The sequence below is a fragment of the Branchiostoma belcheri genome, unplaced genomic scaffold (assembly GCF_001625305.1).
Source record: "Branchiostoma belcheri isolate BF01 breed outbred unplaced genomic scaffold, Haploidv18h27 scaffold65, whole genome shotgun sequence".
Classification (NCBI taxonomy): domain Eukaryota; kingdom Metazoa; phylum Chordata; class Leptocardii; order Amphioxiformes; family Branchiostomatidae; genus Branchiostoma; species Branchiostoma belcheri.
Window position 1 is genome coordinate 540,519 of NW_017804298.1, and position 16,631 is coordinate 557,149.

Here is a 16,631-nt window from a genome sequence, read left to right on the forward strand (position 1 = left end):
AGAGAGGGACAGAGAGAGAGAGAAGACAGACAGACAGACAGATAGATTTAGATATGTTGATCATGTTTGCTGTAAATGTGTACTTACAGAATACAGAGCCACCATCCCTGCACAACCTCCCAAATATGGTAGGAGTCTTCCCGGCATTCCCGCGAGTTCCGTGCTGAGTGACGCGGCAGTCAGGTAGGTGACTGTGATGTTATCAGACGTGAAACTTTCTATGGCCTATGGAAAAATGAATGAATGACCTTTATTGTACGTTTATGCTCTAACAAGCTAAGTACAGGTCATGAATAGACAAGGGAAAGGATACAGCAATGACACTTAAACTATACATATTAATGTGATCTACTATTTACATTTTCAACTTCTTCTCGCTTTTTGATAGCCACTACCAGGCTTGAGGAGGCGGCTGGAAAGAGTAGAAATCGGCCAGTGGGGCGGCGAACTGTTCTCTCTTCTACTCTTTCCAGCCGCCTCCTCAAGCCTGGTAGAGGCTAGCTTTTTGACGCAGTTATAGATGTACGAGCATATAGAACTAATGATACATGGTTCATGGTACAAGTTCATAAGAAATATGATTTTTTCTGATTCAAAATGTAAAAAGACAATGTGCATAAGGGTTAATATCTGCAGGTATATACAACAACACTACCACAACACGGAAAAGTAAAGCTATTTTCATAGAAAAGACTCGTTAAAGTTCCCAGCAGTCTGAACCGCATTAGAGAACAGTAGTTTCTTTTGTGTTTAACTTATCCATATTACATTAATATGCAGCAATAATGCCTACCAGTTTTAATCATCATGGGAAATACTTTGATTTCATTAACATAATTTGGTTTAGTACAGCTATTAGATACCACTACATAGCCTCTACCAGGCTTGGGAAGGCGGCTGGAAAGCTAAAAGAGTAGAATTCGGCCAAATAGAGGGATAAGCATGCCAAGGGAGTTTGTCCGTTGAGAGAACATTTCGCCACACCCCAAACCATAGTACAGCTATTAGATACCACTACACACACGCACAAACATAGACAGAAACACATAAAAACAGGACTTCTATTCCTATCCTTAGTCATCCGCTCCCCATCCCCCTCCCCCTATACTTAATAGCCTGTTTGTTATTGTGGATATCAGGTGTCAAGGAAAATCCTACCTGTCGAAAGTTCTCAGTCCATTGGCCCCCTGGCGCCTTCAAGTGGTACGACAGCTGCAGTGCCTTAGCTTCTCGTACGGTGACTTCGTCGGACCGGAGCCACACTCCACCTAACTCATCTCCTATGTACTGTCCGGACGAATTGTTACTATCGTCAGCCCCGTTGTAAGGGTATCTCAGGTAATACAATATGGAACTGCCATTTGTAATCAATAGCCTCACCACATTGTTGCCGTAACACGTCCCGTCTGTGGACGAATTGCGGCAGAGCGTCGTAAAATTCTCTCCCTTGTTGTTACTCACGTTTGACGCCATGTCGTGTAGACGTAAGACTTCTTGTAGGACGTTTTCGCGTAGCACGTTCCCACCGTCGCTCGCTTGTACGATAACCCTCGCGGCCGCCTGGAGTGTAAGGTCTGAGGGTTCGAATCCCAGTGTTTGGAGCCTTGCCACATCCTGTTGAGTTTGGCCATTGCTTGGGGTAAACAAAGCGTCGAAGTTGTCCTCGACGGCGACCTGAATCAGTCCGAAATAACCCAGTAATACTGTGGCGATTATGGGGATGAAAATGCCAGTCTCTGGCCGCCTGGCTACCAGGACTCCCCAGTGTTTGAAGCCCTTACGAACCCGCTTGTCTATCCACATACACACCATGGTACGGCAGTGTCTCGTCTTTCTCTGTTAAAGAATTGCCTTCGTCCTTCCTAGAAAGTCCTTCGTCTTCTGTGCCCAACAGCAAATTTGTCAAGAGTTGTGACACCTTGCAAACCCTGTGAGAGAAAAAAATGTATCAAAGACTGACCGCGTATTTGAACACGTTTTGTTACCCTTTCTATATACTCAACTCGGTCGACATGTCATGGTTCGCTGTCACCTCTTGACGTCTCAATCATTCACGCAAGCAAGCAGGCCTTAGGTTCCAACGGTACTGACTCTTTCGTCCGTTTGAATCAGAAGTCCCCTGCGTTCTTCGTACCTCGACAGGAAACTGGACCTATTAAGGTCTCTTTGCAAACTGTAGAGCAACAAACGAAACACTGTCGAGAAGTATAAATACCTCTAATCACATCACGGAGTCCAATCTAGGGCCAACTCTCTTTCCCAGGCTCCAGAATTCGCGTCGGCATCGTAAGGAAGAACAGACGAAGTCTTAAAGACATGTTCCTTCCTTGTAGTGTTCCTACTACCCCCCAAGGTCTATCTACCAAACGGTTTAGGAACACCATCCGATGGCTCCAACGAGTACAATAATCTAGGGGTAATGGTACGCTCCCCGCGTAAACAATGGTGCCAAGGGTCTGAATAGAGAATTTGATTATCCGAGCGTAACCAAAGAAGGCTGAAACCCTCGGGCCGTCATTCACGGGGCCCTCTCGGTCGACTCAAGTGTTCGTGGCAGCTTTTGTAGCTCTGTGTGGACAATCCAAACGGTTGTCATAGAAACTACGCTTGTCAAAAACAACAAGTTGAACGGTTGGGGGATATACAGAAGTGAACGACCTCTTGATTGAGAGTCGTGTTGACTGTAAATAATTCTTTTATGGAAAGTGTTGGCCGTTTGTTTGTACAACAAATACAGTAAACATGCGGGCGTCGTGCACAACCTCCTACAACGTGCGCCTGTGTTGCTATTGAATGCGAATCGCTATCGAGTAGAATCCCCTTAGACATAATGTGTAAAGGTAGAACCAAAAAAGGGATATTCAATTGTCTCATAACTACCAGTAATGGCGACACAAGTGTAAAATCATGTGAATTTGTCTTCAGCTGCGTTATAAAAAGAGAAGAAATCTTGAAGACTTATATAGTATTATAGTACAATCAATATAGAGCTCTGGGGTATTCTTTTACTATGTTACTCAGTATATACTAGTAATATACATTTAACATCATACATTTAGCCCCATGGGCATGAACATACAAATAGATTCTTTATTCAGAGACAGTTGTAGTGTGTCGACGAGTCACAACGTTGCGTAGTCTTGATTTCAATTGGATTTCAATTCAATTTTGCAATTTCTCAGCAGGGTAGTTCTCTTAAAGTTGCAGAATCATACCTCCTGTACCTGATATTGATGTTACGTTTAGGTACGCATAATCACTGACTACAGAATTAACATCCTGAGTGTTAGGCGAATTACGCCTATTAAGCGCACTTAACTCTCGGGAGCCAACGCGAGATCTCGAAACGTCACAGTGACACAAGGTGAATCCTTAGTGCCTACAGAGGAGTCATGTCAACATTCTGGCTGTTACGTAACTGTCGCTTCTTTAATAAGCGTACCAAAGTCTCGCGAACCAACGCGAGAGCGAATACTATACAGTGACATAAGGGGACTGCGACTAGCACCCCTAGTACAGCTACAATAGCAGCTAAATCAGGCCTACCCCCATAATCAAGGTAGGGGTAGATAAAGGGATAGTCATACAGACCCGTACCGCCTGCGGCCCAATAGATAACACTAAAGATTATGTAAACAAGCCCAAAGGTCGAAGGGTATACAAAATGTAACAGTCGGCACGGCAGGCCGCTGAGCATGACGTCAATCACTATGGTAACGGAATTGACGCTGTGCGTCAGGATGCTACCGGCACTGTTGTCGCCCCTCAGTAATATCCAGTACAAAAGTGTGACGCAAATGCCACTACAGAAGGCAACGTTGTACAAGATCCAGTAGAGCTTGTAGTACCATGGTAGTGTTGTTGTGGTTTGGTCGGCGCGATTTTGGGCAGTGGTGGTGAGTTGAGCGGTAGAACCCGTTGCTATGGCAACGTCAGACGACAGGTGGTTGTCGTCTGACGCAGCTTCACCACGTTGGGAACGAGAGCTGTAGTACATGTAGTAGTCAGCGAAACAGAGTCCCGCGCTAACTACTATGTGGAGAGTGAGGACGATGTAGGCCCACTGAGTCAGGAATATTAGAAGTTTCAGGCCGCTGTTGGCGAGGGTTAGGTTCAGGGCGAGGAGGGCTGCCACCTGGTACAGACACACTACGGCTCGGTACAGCACGAATGGCAACTGGTTACTCAGCCACTGAAACAAAGAATGGAAGAGTGCATGAGAATGTTTACTTGATCATTTCACCCCAAGGGATTCAAGTCATTGGTTATGTCCCTCTGTATTTGTGTCTCGGTTTCCGTATTAACAAAAGCAGATTCATGCACCATTAAGTCAACGGATAGAGCTAGCCCTTAGTCAGGTTTGGTTAGGCATTACATGGTCTAGACTATCGACATTTTCTGGTTCCCTGTGGTCACTGGGCCTCCTTGTATCTATAGTCTACCTGCCCTGCTTGTTTAGGTAATGCATTAGGTCATTTCCCTGGCCCTCCACCTACATACTACATGATTTTCAAACTTTCTCTGACAATCTGACAACAACAGCAAGCTTACCGGCGTCCTTGTAAACACATGGGGATCGTGGTGTGTCAGCCCAAACGACTTCAGGCGAAATTCGCTCCTCATTCTCTGTCTGCAAGTCATCTTGGGTGCCTGTAGGGGGTTCAGCTACGTCATGTGAAGGTTTCGTGTTGTTACAGTAGTAGTTTGCGTTGCGGCGATGTCATGTGACATGCGGTTCTAGAGGTGACGGTATGTGACCCACTTAGAAGCAGTCGTAGCCTGCGGTGTTACACAACCTGTACAATGGGGGGTTATTGGCCCCTATGTTTCCAGAACCTTGTCTATCTATCTAGTTCTGTGCTTGAATAATGGGTTAAGGGTAAGATCAGCCACGGTTCTGGATAGTTTCAAAGAACGTACAATATTTGCCCCAAGCACGGTTCTGGATACGCGTGGACTGTCCATAACAGTGTGTCAGAGCATGGTTCTGGATAAAGCACGATTCTGGAGACCAGTCCCTCCCTTCTATCAGGGCTAACCAGTCGGGTGGACCGCTATGCGTGCGATTTAGTCATTCGGAAAGACAGAAATGTAATATCGAAGCTGCATCTTAAATCAGTGACTGAGGATAGGTCTGGAAAGAAGTGTATCCTGTATGGAAATAAGTATATTACTGATTCAGAAGAAATTTAGCCTCCGTAGCAGGCTTATAGAACTGGGGGTTTGGTCGTCTTCGGCTGTTTTCTGATTAGCCATTTCTAAAAACGGGGGTAATTCAACCAGGCCGGCTATGTTGTCTATGTACAATCAGAAAATAGCACATAAAAGCTTCCAAAGACCATGAAGATCCCCCAAACCCCCAGTTTTTGGCATGCTATGGAGGCTAGTTCTCCGACAATCTCAACGACCATCCCAGACCACCAGACTACGGAATAAACAAACCGCTACAAAACGTCTCAATCCAGGGTTCTCCAAACTAAGACCCCATAATCCTTTTACTTGTGGACTGCGGCTCGAGCATTTTATAGGGAAGATCATAAATCAAGCATGCTATGGAGTCTAGAAGAAATTAAAGTAGCACCTAATAGACGGTTCTATCCGTCAACGGTAACAGGTAAACAAAGGGCAGGCACCTGTTGCATAACTGACCTCTCGGTAACCCCTCGTCAAGCTGTTTACTGACAAACACAGGGTTCGATTCGGGGTCAGATAAGGCAGGTAAAACCCTTGTCACATCAAGGTTCCCTATAACTAGTCTACACCAGACTCCTTTGCAGGCTTGATAAATAGTAGAAATCAGCATAAAAAGGAATGTAACTGGCCAAGGGAGTTGGTTGGCCATAGAGGGTCTAGTTTGCCTGCATATGCCTCTATGGCCGGCTAACTCCCTTGGTCAGTTACATTCTTTTTAGGCCGATTTCTACTATTTATTCAGCCTGCAAAGGTGTCTGGCGGACACTACACTATAACGTCACACGGCTGACTCGATGTGGCTTCCCGCCCACTCCCAACCTCGACCTAACTGTATGACACGTACAAGCACACACAGGCACACATTCAATCACAAGGAAGACAAAACAACAACAACGACAAGCTAGAACAATGCGTCGATGAATGTTAGACATCAAGTAGATGAGATACACAAGAAAACTGTTACTCAAGCAACTGATTTTTGAAAACTGTCAGACATTTCAAGTAGCACCCACAACTTTTCGTCAGTCAGGGTGACAGTTTTTTTTATTAACGATAACAATTGTTTCTGCAATTTCACGCAACCTTCTTGTCTGTTTTGCTTGCATTTTCTGGCCTGGCTCCAAACCACTAGCTTCGCAGCAATCTGAGGTGATATGTACATGCATATTGATGTCTTTAGTGCATGTTTCTGGTATCAAATGTCGACCTCCCGGCCTCAAGCCGGTACGTCCACGCAGATCTATGAATTTATGAATGACTTGTTGATTTGTCTGAATAGTAGATTCCTGTCTGACAGTGGAATCATCAGCCAGTCACGATGTTCGCTGAAGCGGGACGGTTTAGCCACGGTACAGCCATGAAAACAGGTAAGAACAAATTTTACCTTTGAATAGCAAAGTTCTTTGATCAAAACCATTTAGTTTTTACTAGCCGACTTTTCGATGACCATCTGTCATCTTCATCAGGTCCATTCTGACGTACTGGTTTACAGTGCACTGGCGCTAGATGTTACTTGGTGCATAGTGCACTAAAGGTGTTACATGGTTCACCAACCTGATGAAATGTTACCTTTGTTTTGAGTTTAAATGTCTTTAAGCAGATACTGTTTTGAAATAAGGCACTAATAGATCGCTTAAAACATATATGAATGTAATGTAAACAAAAATTCTGATAATTTACTGTAAAGTTACTTGTCCACTCGGATGTTTTCTGTCACAACTCTTGCTTGCAGCATTACACCAACTCAGTTTATAGGTAGGATACAGCCTTTTAGGTAGTTTTTGTGCGCTTTTGAATTATTTTACGTGCTATTCTTGTATGGATTTGGGCCACGAGCCTGGGGCAAACAAACTACGTAAGAGGGTCGATGGCCTGTGAATTGTGCTACGCGCATACGTGTAGAAGTTACGAAAGTGACAGAACAATACAAAAAGGTATAGAATGGTACATGTCATGGGCATATTTCTTGTTACTATGCCAGTTATGGTGATAAAGATGAATTTAAAAATCTCACCTGCAGGAGGAATAAGATCGTGTAAACCAATCGAAATGCCTTGGCTACATTCGTCTAACTATTTCATGTCGAATGATTTTTTTGGGAGGTAAAGGTAAAACTAGCCACCATGACCTATAACCAGATTTTCAGTTGCTAAAGAATTAAATTTTACACAATAGATCCAAGGTTGCCCTAAAGAGGCTCACATGTTTCTGTCGTAATGATGAATGTGATAAGACCTTAACCAAAGTTCACAAATCATAACGACGATTATAGTTCGTAGATTTTATTCCAGTAATGAAGACAACAGAATCTGCCTTTTCTTCGTCGGTCAATGTAGGTCCGAGAAACAAAAACGAAAAACGACTACAACTAGTACATGTATGAAGGCTACCACTTCTAAAAGTTTTAAGACTAGCTAATATATCTATTGCTTATTGAATTTCTATTTGGTTATCATTTTAAAGACGGCTCATAGTTGTCCTTTTTGAACATTCACGAAAACTTAGCCGTGAAGAGAGAGATAATAGGATTAAAAGTGTCCAAGACGACCACTTTGGGGACCGGCAAAATTTGTTTACAGGTGGTCACTACAGACGTGGTTGTGTCAACGATCCCACTAAAAATTGGTCCTATTTGCCAGATAATCTTTATGCAGAGGTGATCACTAGTGCAGCATTTTTGGAACATGTAACACGTTATCCACCCTAAAACGGAATAGTGCATTTTTTATGAAAAACATATCACTTCACTTTAGTCACGTAGCTCTTCAGCCATAGGGTCTGGTATATACATAGACATATACATATACATACTCGTGAATACGAGGAAATGGCTATACTGGTCACTCATTTCCCTCCAACATAATGAATAAGTACAAACTGTCCACAGGAGAACTGAACGCGGCACGGGTGACTTGGCATGACGTGGTCGACGGAACTGCCGGCATGATCAGCAACCCGATGTACGCCCGGAGGGCTGGTAGGTTTCATTTTTCCTTGACCCTTTTTTGGAATCTTGAAACGGAGGTATTGTCTTGTCTGCGTTTCTCTCTGTATGTGTATGTATATATGTGTGTCTGTGTGTGTGTGTGTCACAGTGTGTGTTTGTGTGTGTGTGCGTGTGTGTGTGTGTGTGTGTATGTGTGTGTGTGTGTGTGTGTGTATGTATGTACACGTGTGTTTGTGTGTGTGTGTGTGTGTGTCTGTGTCTGTGTACTTGCACAGCTGTGTATAGTGTATGTGTGTGCACGCAACATATACATTTAGCGTACCATTAAGTGTCACCATTCAAAACGTCACACATCAAGTTCAGTTTGCCCTGACGAAGGCCACAGAGAGCAAAATCTTTGAAATTCGACACTGAAATATTTGTGGTTGTGAAACAAAAGAGAACACAAGCCAGCAAAATCGAGACCTTTAGGCCGCCCCCACTCGTCAGTTGTTGTCTCGGAGCGAGGACTTACGAAAAGGGAAAAATAGCAAGATGATAAATATTCACATTCACAAACAGATTGTCTGAGCAAGGTCCTTTGATCTCAGGCAGCCTCGCAGATCCACATAAGCTAGTAGCGTCACAATGTGATGAAACTGCCTTATCGCTCTCGAAGGACAACAGATATTAAATCGCGAGCGTCGAGAGAGAATTTGTTGCCTGAAAATAACAATCATATTACATTTGACGGGACTCGGTGACCTAGGACGATCGGTCGACCTTTAAAAATCGCGCGTGACATGATTGTTTGTCTGTTTGTTTGTTTATCTAAGGAATCTCCAATTAGTGAGATATATAACACACCACTACTCTTCCTTGAGTCATCTTACACATATAAAATACAACATTATATCATAACCTACTATTTACCTCCACTTTTAACTACTTTCAAAGAAAACTTGTCTTATCAAATTTTCACATATGATAATAATAATACAATAAGCGTCATTGTGTTATATCAATCATTAACCACATTGAACAATATCACATGCAAAAAGTTAGGCTGAATTTTGATTTTGTTTAGTAAAATACACCTAAAATGATGATGCAACTTGGTTCCATTTTTCAGTTCAATGGCAATGCTTAACAATGGGCCAAAAAATGATCTGGGAAGTATGTTTGAGGATTCAATTTTCTGACTTCCCGATGTCATAGGAGACTGCAATTTTCAGGACCTACTAACACTACCACATTCTACAAGAAAATTGATAATAAAATAGGTATCACAAACAAAGACTTTAGCCTTCCAAAAATGGTAGATGTAACCAATTTTGCCTTTGGTCCTCCCTAACATATCATATGCAGAAATGTGTTCTATGCCTGAATGGGATAGGGTTAGGCTAGGACGAGGCACGTTAGTCTCTGTGTATCCTATGGCAAAAAATTGCCCCAGGCTTGGTTCTGGATATGCGTGGAGTGTCCAGAACACCCGGCGTATGATTGTTTTCGAAAGTGTCCTTGAGTGTTCCCAGACTATTCGGGTGGGCTACTAATATCTACAATTTGGTGTAAGCAAAATGTCAGACAGTTATGCGGCTGCTGCTGATTATATTACATCAAACCATTAATATGTAACCGTTGTTTACAAGGATCTTGAAAAGGTAGAGGCCGCGAAAAACAAGGAATTACAAACTCTTTTAAACACACAATCTTTTCTTGAAAGTTCATCTGTGTTCTTAGAAATTATTATGAAGCACGTTTAAACTGTAATTTCCAACACAACAAATTGGACTCACCCAAATTTTCGACTGTACACTTAATCTTTAGTTATGTTCATGTACCTAAGTACATACCAACAATGTTACATGTATATAAAATACTGAGTAACATTGTATAGGACTGATCCGCACTGTCGATATTCACCTACGCGTACTTAAAGTATTGTTTTGGGTAGCTGACCTGTGTTTTTTGTATGTTTGTCTGGACAGATTATGTAGGTTTACAGCACGTGTGGGTGCATGGAAGGATGCTTGGCAGGCAGAATCACTGGATGTCAAAAGTCTCAGAATCTTACGGGTAGCCAACAGGGATTAGAGGGGGGCATTCAATTCAGGAAACCGAGGATTACATGGGGAAATATCCGATTGTCTTATGAAAGCCTGGTTAACCTTCTCCCTAAGAAGGGCGGCGAAACAAAAATACTCTGGATGGGGAAATATTTTTTTATTCCAACATGTAATGACCAGACGTGGTGACGGCACAAACAAGTTTTATTAACTTATATTAATGCCGCCACCAACACAGGGGACAAATACATCACAGGACAATACTCATTTTCACCTGAGCGAAGTGAGGAAAGTCGTGTTCAGTGCCTTTCTCAATGCAAGGGCACAAGATCGGTGGCATGTCAGGACTCGAACCCGGGACCTCTAGGTTCCGAGTCGCGCACTCTGCCGCTACGCCACACGACCCCACAAATCTGTCTGATGTTGACATTTACTGCCATTTCTTTGCACATTTTCGTCATCATTTCATACTAAAAGTGTTAGCCAAATAGCCTCAAAACAAACTACTAGTACGTGATGCGTCTCTTTATTTGTTTTTGGTCCATAAATAGCTAGAATCAGCCTACGATACAAAACAAGCAACCATTTTCATTCAGTGACATCGCATTTTTGCCTCACAAATATAGGTATGCAATGAGATAGGACTGATTTAAATCAGTGCCAAGTACTAACTTCTGAGCACTATCTTGTAGCGAGAATGATGATGACGACTACATTTATAAAAAAAATAAGAATTTTTTCCTGCCCTAAAAAAGTAAAATTGCAACTTGCAGTGTTACACTTTTCCAGATATCACCCCGAATCCCAGGAAAAAGCGCGGTCGCTGTTACAAGGTCCGGAAGTCCTCCTACGTGCTGTGGGCATGTCTGGGTACTGCTACTATGATGATCTGCATCACAGGCAAGTTTGCTCTCACGTGATTATGACATAGGTATCGTCCGCCATCTTGAATGGTTACATCTTGATGTTGCTAGCTACTATTGAGAAGCCAACTACTATCCCCTGATTTGTTTTTTTCCCTTGTTTTTTTTATCATGTTTTGTTTACATAGTTGCGATTTGATTTTACTTTTTGAGTTGATAATATATAGCAGTTTGATTTTCCTTTTATTTCTGTCGCTTTTGCAGCTGTGATGTTCGCGATGCTTCACCATCTGCAGGTTCGGGTAGAGGAGGCAGAAAACAGGATCGTTTCTCTCGAAAGTAGGTCTTCTTCTTCTTCTTGGGGGTTAAGGTAGCCAACAAGATGATTCTGCTACACTGTAGTATTTGGACTGTAGAATTTTGGACCATCGCACACCGGATCTTTAACGTTCTCGAGGTGTGGCTCTCCTCAAACACGGGACCTCCAGTTTACGTCCTGTCCGAGAGACGTCCCTTACCGAAGCTAGGTACTCATTTACACCTGAGTGAAGTGAGGAAATTCGTGTAAAGTTCCTCTCCCAAGGGCACAAGATCGGTGACATGGGTGGGGATCGAACCCTGGACCTCTAGGTCCCGAGCCGAACGCGCTACCGCTGCGCCACACAACCTCACAAGTAGGTAGCAGGCAGAAAGCAGTTTATAACATTCTCAAGTGACGATTGTGGTGTTTTAAGGTTTTAAGCAGATCCACGTTTGCGATGTGAGTTGTAGTTCAGTCACGAGTGGTGAAATCTTTGGACGGTTTAAATTATTAAAGTGAGAAAACCATTGTGACTCAAATATCAAAAGAGAGAGAGATAGAATTAGAAAGAGACAGACAGACAGGCAGAGACCAAGAGAGAGAGAGAGAAAGATTGAGGTATTTATGTGGTCCTATTTGCAGAAACCTTGCTTGGTGCTGCTCCAGTTTCCGATCCTCTGCGACAGATTCTTCCGGAAAAACTTGAAGGCGGGGCCACCGGTTAGTTTGCTCTTGCTAATTCGTTAGCTTTTGGCATCTGTTGCTCTCCCTAACCCAGGCATTTGCTCTTACTAATACAGACATCTGCTTTTGCTAGTTCAGGTGTTTGCTCTTACTAATCCATTAGCTTTCAGTGTAGATGCCTTAAAAAGATAAAGAGTAACTCCTGCCTGGCACCAAACAGTTTGGTTTGAGACAATTTTATTTGTTATTCTATCATGATTAGATATAACGTCGAGATGTCCTTGGTGCTGAATTTAATGTTACTACGTTCTCTGATGGCCAAAGCAATATTCAGAGGTGCATTCCTTTGGTATATTGCAGTCTTATAATAGTATTTGCTTTTGTTAAATTTCAGATATACTTCACCATCGTGGAAAGTCGGGACCGAGCGGTCCTCCTGGGCCTCTTGGGGAGCCGGGTGTTGATGGTCCGCCTGGCTCTCCCAGCCCTCTCTTTAACGTTACTACCGACGCCAACAACCTTCTACCAGAAGCCTCGTCAGATGCACAGGGTAAATATTATAATTTTGAACTATATCTGACTTCCACGCCAAGTCTTGCATGCTTCTCAGAGACCTCTCTCTCTCCAGATTTCTCTCTCTCGCGCGCGCGCTCTCTCTTTGTGCCTGTGTGTGCGTGTATGCCTGTGTGTGTGTGAGTGTGTCTGTGAGTGTGTGTGTGTGTGTGTGTGTGTGTGTGTGTGTGTGTGCGTATCTGTATGTGTGTGTCTGTGTGTGTGTGTGTCTGTGTCTGTGTGTGTGTGTGTGTGTGTGTGTTGTATCTAGAATCTGAACTAGCCAACAAGCATAGCTCAGCTCCACAAGCATACGGCCGCAGCTCGCTATTTCAGCTTTGGAATATTCGAGACTGTATCCGAAGCTTCGAATATTCCCAAGAAACCTGTAAAGGTACTATTGGCAAAAGTGACATTTTTGGTGTTATTTTTTTTATTTCATTGTCCAGTGTCCGAAGGTTCTGGGGACGAGCAGGACGAGGGACACTTGGACTCGGAGGGTCCGGATGACGCGGCAGACGACGTCATGTAGGGTGTGACGTCATCGCAACGTCATCGGCGCGTCCGCCGCCGCCATCTTGGTGTTCTATTTGCGTCTTGAGAAGCGAATCGTAGCGCAAGCGTTTTTAGACATTTAAAGTCAGAAGGAGATTCGCACAACTAAACCTTTATAAGTCACTTTACTAAAGAGAATCGTAGGAAACTAGTGATTCAAAAGCGCTTTTTTCGATTTTGCACTTGCCCGTAGACTGAAAGATATATTTATATAAAGGCTTACAATGGTCGACATAAAATGCACCAGGACTTTTCTAAATTAAGTATGTGAATTATACAGAAAACATAAATGATTCTATAATATATCACTTAATTATCTTACATGTAACTTAATTATAAAACTTGTAAATGCTAGATGACATTTAATCATGATTTAACTTATTATACCTACCAATCGAAAAAGATCTTACTAATTACAAATAACACATAATGTCAACTAGGTGACATATCATGTATATTAATAATAGATGTTGAACAACATACAAAGTGATTATTATGTAATATACTGATGTGCATACAACTAAAAGATATTATTAAAATGACATCTATTACTAAAAATTCCAACAACTTGGTAAGGGCGTCATCTTTAACCGTTGCAGACGATATCTTTTCCGACACAACATTAGAAAACTTTAGACCCGCTGGTCTGCCTGAGGTTCCAATGCAATGCCTTCGCCGTTCGGCAGGTGTCGCTTATTCACCAACCTCATTAGCATAGTATCGCGAGCAAACGCGAGACCGAACACGATTCCATGGCACAGAGGCGCCGCCAAAAGAACACTTCCCACGGCAGCTCCAACCGCTAGGCCTGGATTTCCTCCATAATCAAGTACCGGGTAAATCCAAGGCCGATTGCGAATATCTGTGCCGCCGGCAGCCCAATATATGGCCGTGAAAAGAATGTAAACCAGCGCAAAGCATGACGGGTAGATAAAATGGAGGAACCGGCACGGTAGACCACTGATTAGAATGTCTATCACTATGACAACGCAGTTGGTTCCATGGGTCAGGATACTGGAAGCGCTATACGCATCTCTAGCACCCCTTAGCAGTGTCCAGAATGCTGCGGTAACGTAGAGACCAACAGCGAATGCTACGTTGTATAAGATCCAGTAGCACTTGTAGTACCAGGGAAGGCGAACATCTGAAGATGTCGGGTGTTGCGGCGCGTTCGTTCCATATGAGCGATTGCTCGTCGTGGTAATTGCCATCGGCATGGCATCGGCAACCGTCGGCCGGTCTTCGGCAATTTCCGGGCCGCCTTCGGAACGACGTCGTCGCGACCCGAAGTAGTCGACCAAACAGAGTATTGCACTCAGTGTTGCGTGAGCTGTCAGGACTATGTAGGCCAAGTTCGTCATGTATAACAGATATTTCGGGCCGGTGGTGTAAAATGACAGCAAGGTGTAGAGGTACGCTGATATCTGGAACAGGCATATTACCACACGGTAGATGAGGAAGGGCAGTTGGTTGCTCAGCCACTGGAAAACAAAAGATAACAGAGTTTGCTACAAACCACACCACACGTATATAAAATAATGTCATTTTGTTGGCAAGAGTTTTGTGTTAGAAGTAATGGTTGTTATTTTTGACAATATCGCTAGAGGGCACTTTCGAGAATGTTACATGTTTTCCGTCCCTGACCCTTGACTCATAGTCGACTACGCTTTTTGAATGTTCAAAGGGGAAAACGAGTCTGTTTTATCGTTAGAAAATAAGAAGGGAAAGTGCAATGGACTGGCAGATCATTTCATTGCCATGTCAGGGCCTTGTTGCCATGTGGTAACGGTAGACAAAAGAATGATTTGGCTAAAGAGGCCGAATTACTTGCCAAAACCTGTCACAGTTTCCAACCTGCCTGAGGGGTAACGCCACCCGCACATAAAGAGGCCTTGTATCTTAAATGAATTAACGTTGCAGAAGTAATTTGTGGGTGCGGCTGTAGCCTTTTTGTGGGCAAACCTCTCTGGCGAAATATTTACCATTTCAGTTTCTGGTCTATTCCTGGCATTCCTATAGAAAATGGAAACTATGGTACGCACTTCCGTAGTGACATAGTGTTTAGTCTGGTGGAAACCGCAGTACGCACGTCCGTAGTGACAGCAGAATTGTATTTTTCTTTTCACATATCACGTTGAAATTAATTATCCCATAGGGTCTTTCTAGTTCAGTGTAATCCTAGTGCTACTAGCTTGAATGTCTTTAGTGAATAAAGATATTTACACCTTGTCTGCAGATCTGGGAACATGTGAAGGCTACAATGGTTGACTGGTACTCCTTCAACCCAACTTTGACACCAATTTGGACAGCATGGTTACACAACTCTCTTCACTCAATATTTCAGTCTTTTTCTCTTAGTTAAGTCACAAGGAAACTACTAAATGCACTTACCGGGGTCCTCGTAAAGTCTAGGGGATTGTTGTGACTCGGCAAAAACTGCTTAAGCCGAAATTCTCGCTTGATTCTTCCCACACAAGACATAATGTCTGCCACAAGGTCGACGGTTTTCTCGTCCTTCAAGTTTTCGGTTCACCGAGTCAGGTAAGGTCATGAACCTAACCCTTTGGCACGGTGCCAGGTACATGTAGTATGATGTAGCAAGATGCTCAGAACAGCTGGCACAGAATTTGTTTATTTGTTTATTTGTTTATTTACCATTTGCACATATATTAAAAAATACACAATCAAATAATAACAATCAAAGAATATGCGGGGTAAGCCAGAAACCTAGATGGTTTTTTAAAGGGCCTACCCCAAACAAAGGTAACTTATGACAAACAAAAAGAATGGCACGCCCATAACGTAGACAACAGGCAACTGATTTGTGTAATAGCAATTATTCCCACTCTTAAATTTTAATTGGCATAATTATAATTCGTGTAAAGTGCATTCATTTTCCGAAGGACATAAGATTGGTGGCATGGCAGAATTAAAAGTCGGGACCTCTTGGGTCGGAGTCGAACGCTCTGCCGTTGCGCAAAACGACCCCACTCTGACTTGTTGTACTGGTACACAGAATAGTCTAGACGGATCCCGAAGTCACGCCCCCCTTAGCAACGCCCTAGCAACTTGAACACCTCGGGCAAAATTCGCGCGGGATGGGCCACGTTGGCCACCGCCGCCAGAATGTCGGTTTTGCCGCCCAACGTTAGGGTCGAGTTTTCGGCAGCAAAAAAAAAAAACTCTCTTGGTAGCCCCCCAAAATAGTTTCGCTATCTTTGTTAAAATACACATCCACAGAGTAAAACTTATTTGAGGGGGGGCAGGGTTAGTTTAATGTGGGCAAAGTGTTTGCGCTCAATGCGGACGCGGGATGCGCCGCATAACATCACACGGTACGTAGGTGGACCAGAGTGCCCAGTTGCTGACAAACAGCCGATGCATGTGTTACGCAGAGCATGTTTATCTGTGACAGGTTTTCTACTGCATTTGCTGCAGGCATCGCCGCTACATACTGTGGCACATCGAGGAGGTGCCACAGGAAAACC

General features: G+C 43.3%; 3 protein-coding genes across 3 annotated transcripts in view; all 3 read right to left on the minus strand.

Annotated features, from left to right (window-relative positions):
- The window catches only part of LOC109483554 (patched domain-containing protein 3-like), a 6,299-nt gene extending 3,926 nt beyond the window's left edge, over window positions 1-2,373 (minus strand). The window contains exons 1-3 of the mRNA XM_019786588.1: window positions 2,216-2,373; window positions 1,159-1,928; window positions 88-225 (exon numbers count right to left, since the gene is read on the minus strand). Of these exons, the coding sequence (XP_019642147.1) occupies window positions 88-225; window positions 1,159-1,812 (792 nt within the window). The 5' untranslated portion in view covers window positions 1,813-1,928; window positions 2,216-2,373. The remainder of the gene's footprint in view (window positions 1-87; window positions 226-1,158; window positions 1,929-2,215) is intronic.
- A 1,006-nt stretch (window positions 2,374-3,379) lies between these two features.
- On the minus strand, window positions 3,380-4,623 carry LOC109483504 (protein rolling stone-like). The gene is made up of 3 exons (XM_019786533.1): window positions 4,552-4,623; window positions 3,946-4,192; window positions 3,380-3,858 (listed from the first exon to the last, which is right to left on the minus strand). Exons 1-3 carry the CDS (start codon window positions 4,621-4,623, stop codon window positions 3,380-3,382), a joined length of 798 nt encoding a protein of 265 aa, XP_019642092.1.
- An 8,353-nt stretch (window positions 4,624-12,976) lies between these two features.
- On the minus strand, window positions 12,977-15,664 carry LOC109483505 (protein rolling stone-like). Its single transcript, XM_019786534.1, has 2 exons — window positions 15,535-15,664; window positions 12,977-14,624 (listed from the first exon to the last, which is right to left on the minus strand). The coding sequence occupies exons 1-2, from the start codon at window positions 15,622-15,624 to the stop codon at window positions 13,776-13,778; spliced, it is 939 nt and encodes a 312-aa protein (XP_019642093.1). The 5' UTR covers window positions 15,625-15,664; the 3' UTR covers window positions 12,977-13,775.
- Window positions 15,665-16,631: the final 967 nt, after the last annotated feature.